At 51.5% G+C, this 2,500-nt stretch overlaps 1 protein-coding gene across 1 annotated transcript; it reads left to right on the forward strand.

Annotated features, from left to right (window-relative positions):
* Positions 1 to 1,284: 1,284 nt before the first annotated feature.
* LOC123520349 (myosin regulatory light chain 2-like) lies at positions 1,285 to 2,166 on the forward strand. Its single transcript, XM_045282583.1, has one exon. The coding sequence runs from the start codon at positions 1,358 to 1,360 to the stop codon at positions 1,898 to 1,900; it is 543 nt and encodes a 180-aa protein (XP_045138518.1). The 5' UTR covers positions 1,285 to 1,357; the 3' UTR covers positions 1,901 to 2,166.
* Positions 2,167 to 2,500: the final 334 nt, after the last annotated feature.

Genomic DNA, 2,500 nt, shown 5'->3' on the forward strand with positions numbered 1-2,500 from the left:
TACATCTCTCTCTCTCTCTCTCTCTCTCTCTCTCTCTCTCTCTCTCTCTCTCTCTCTCTCTCTCTCTCTCTCTCTCTCTCTCTCTCTCTCTCTCTCTCTCTCTCTCTCTCTCTCTCTCTCTCTCTCTCTCTCTCTCTCTCTCTCTCTCTCTCTCTACAGGGTGAGGTATATTGGCAATTCTTCAGTCAGACGCTCACACGCACACGCACACGGAGAAAACAATCATATGTCTTCCTCCACCTCCTCCTCCTCCTCCTCCTCCTCTTCCTCCTCCTCCTCCTCCTCCTCCTCCTCCTCCTCCTCCTCCTCCTCCTCCTCCTATTTTTACTTCTTTGTGACGTCATTTGCTGTTCATTTAAGACGAAAAGATTAATTCTCTCTCTCTCTCTCTCTCTCTCTCTCTCTCTCTCTCTCTCTCTCTCTCTCTCTCTCTCTCTCTCTCTCTCTCTCTCTCTCTCTCTCTCTCTCTCTCTCTCTCTCTGCAAAAATTGAGTGTCTTTTAAGGATCTTACTTGACAAATAAAGTAACAATGCGGAAGAGAGAGAGAGAGAGAGAGAGAGGTGGAGGATAGTGACTCACCCTCCTTTTCCTCCTCCTCCTCCTCCTCCTCCTCCTCCTCCTCCTCTTCTTTTTTTTTTTCATTTGCTATCATTGTCATCATTTTATTTAAGTTCACCCTTCAGTTGCCTTGGTCTTCCTCCTCCTCCTCCTCCTCCTCCTCCTCCTCCTCCTCCTCCTCCTCCTCCTCCTCCTCCTCCTCCTCCTCCTCCTCCTCTCTACACCTTTAAATTTCGTGTACGCAACCAGGTAAACACACACACACACACACACACACACACACAGGTGACCTCTGGCTACAAACAGAGAGAGAGAGAGAGAGAGAGAATGTCATATTGATGTGCGTGTACGTGTGTGTGTGTGTGTGTGTGTGTGTGTGTGTGTGTGTGTGTGTGTGTGTGTGTGTGTGTGTGTGTGTGTGTGTGTGTGTGTGTGTTTACTCTCTCACATGATACTGATAATAACTCACATTTGAGATGTTGTTATGTGGAAGAGGAGGAGGAGGAGGAGGAGGAGGAGGAGGAGGAGTAGGGGGTTTTAGGGTGGTGAAGATGAGGGAGGGGTTGCTACGGTTGGCAAGGTGTATGGGGACGTCGCAGAAGTAGGAGGAGGAGGAGGGGGAGGAGGAGGAGGAGGAGGAAAGCGCAGCCATCTTCCTAATATAGCCACAATATTAGTAATGGGTGGAGGGGTGGGTGGCGCCAGGCAAGGGTATATATGTAGGCTGTATAGGGGCGGGCGTGCGTCTGTGTGCCTGCCCTGCCCTGCGCCTCGCCTCCGCCACACCCTCTCTGCACAATGTCAAGGAAATCCGGCTCCCGCTCTTCCTCCCGCCGCTCTAAGAAGTCCGGCGGGGGAAGCAATGTGTTCGATATGTTCACCCAACGCCAAGTCGCGGAGTTTAAGGAGGGTTTCCAGCTGATGGACCGCGACAAGGACGGTGTGATTGGGAAGAACGATTTGCGCGGGACCTTTGACGAGATCGGGCGCATCTGCAACGACCAAGAGCTGGATGAGATGCTTGCCGACGCCCCTGGACCTATTAACTTCACAATGCTGCTTAACATGTTCGCCGAGAGGTCCACTGGTGAGGCTGACGACGACGATGTGGTGGCCAAGGCGTTCCTGGCGTTCAGTGACGAGGAAGGGAATATTGACTGCGATGTGTTCCGCCACGCCCTCATGACCTGGGGCGATATTTTCTCCGCCCAGGAAGCTGATGACGCCCTTGACCAAATGGATGTGGATGAGGAGGGGAAGATTGACGCCCATAGCATTATCCAGATGTTGACTGCCGGTGCTAGTGACGATGCTGCTGCAGAAGAGGAGGCGGCGGCTTAAAACTTTACCATCCTCCTCCTTCCTCCTCCTCCTTCTTCTTCTTCTTCCTTTTCTCTCAGCACTGTTCTCCCTCCCAAGCGTTGTGGTTTAAAAAAGACACTTGTTTTTCACTGTTATCAATGTTATCACTGCCACTGGTGAAGCGTGCAGGCCTCCACCACCACCACCACCACAGCCACCGCCACAGCCGCCACCACCACCGCCGCCATCGCCAGAATGTGTTACGAATGTGGAAGTTCTTGAAATAAAGTGAATTTTGGAGCAAACACAAGAAATGTTATTCCTACATCCATTAAGAGTGTGTGGTGTCTCCTCCTCCTCCTCCTCCTCCTCCTCCTCCTCCTCCTCCTCCTCCTCCTCCTCCTCCTCCTCTTCTTCTTCTTCTTCTTCTTCTTCTTCTTCTTCTTCTTCTTCTTCTTCTTCTTCTTCTTCTTCTTCTTCTTCTTCTTCCTCCTCCTCCTCCTCCTCCTCCTCCTCCTCCTCCTCCTCCCTCCTCCTCCTCCTCCTCCTCCTCCTCCTCCATAAAGAAACATTCTGCTTGTGTTTATAATTTGACGTTGCCGATCATCCTAACCCTCTCTCTCTCTCTCTCTCTCTCTC

Source organism: Portunus trituberculatus, chromosome 7, assembly GCF_017591435.1.
Source record: "Portunus trituberculatus isolate SZX2019 chromosome 7, ASM1759143v1, whole genome shotgun sequence".
NCBI classification, from domain to species: Eukaryota; Metazoa; Arthropoda; class Malacostraca; order Decapoda; family Portunidae; genus Portunus; species Portunus trituberculatus.

Excerpts from the sequence above, each read along its gene's own strand:
- LOC123520349 (XM_045282583.1), top strand. The coding sequence starts at position 1,358 with ATGTCAAGGAAATCCGGCTCCCGCTCTTCCTCCCGCCGCTCTAAGAAG.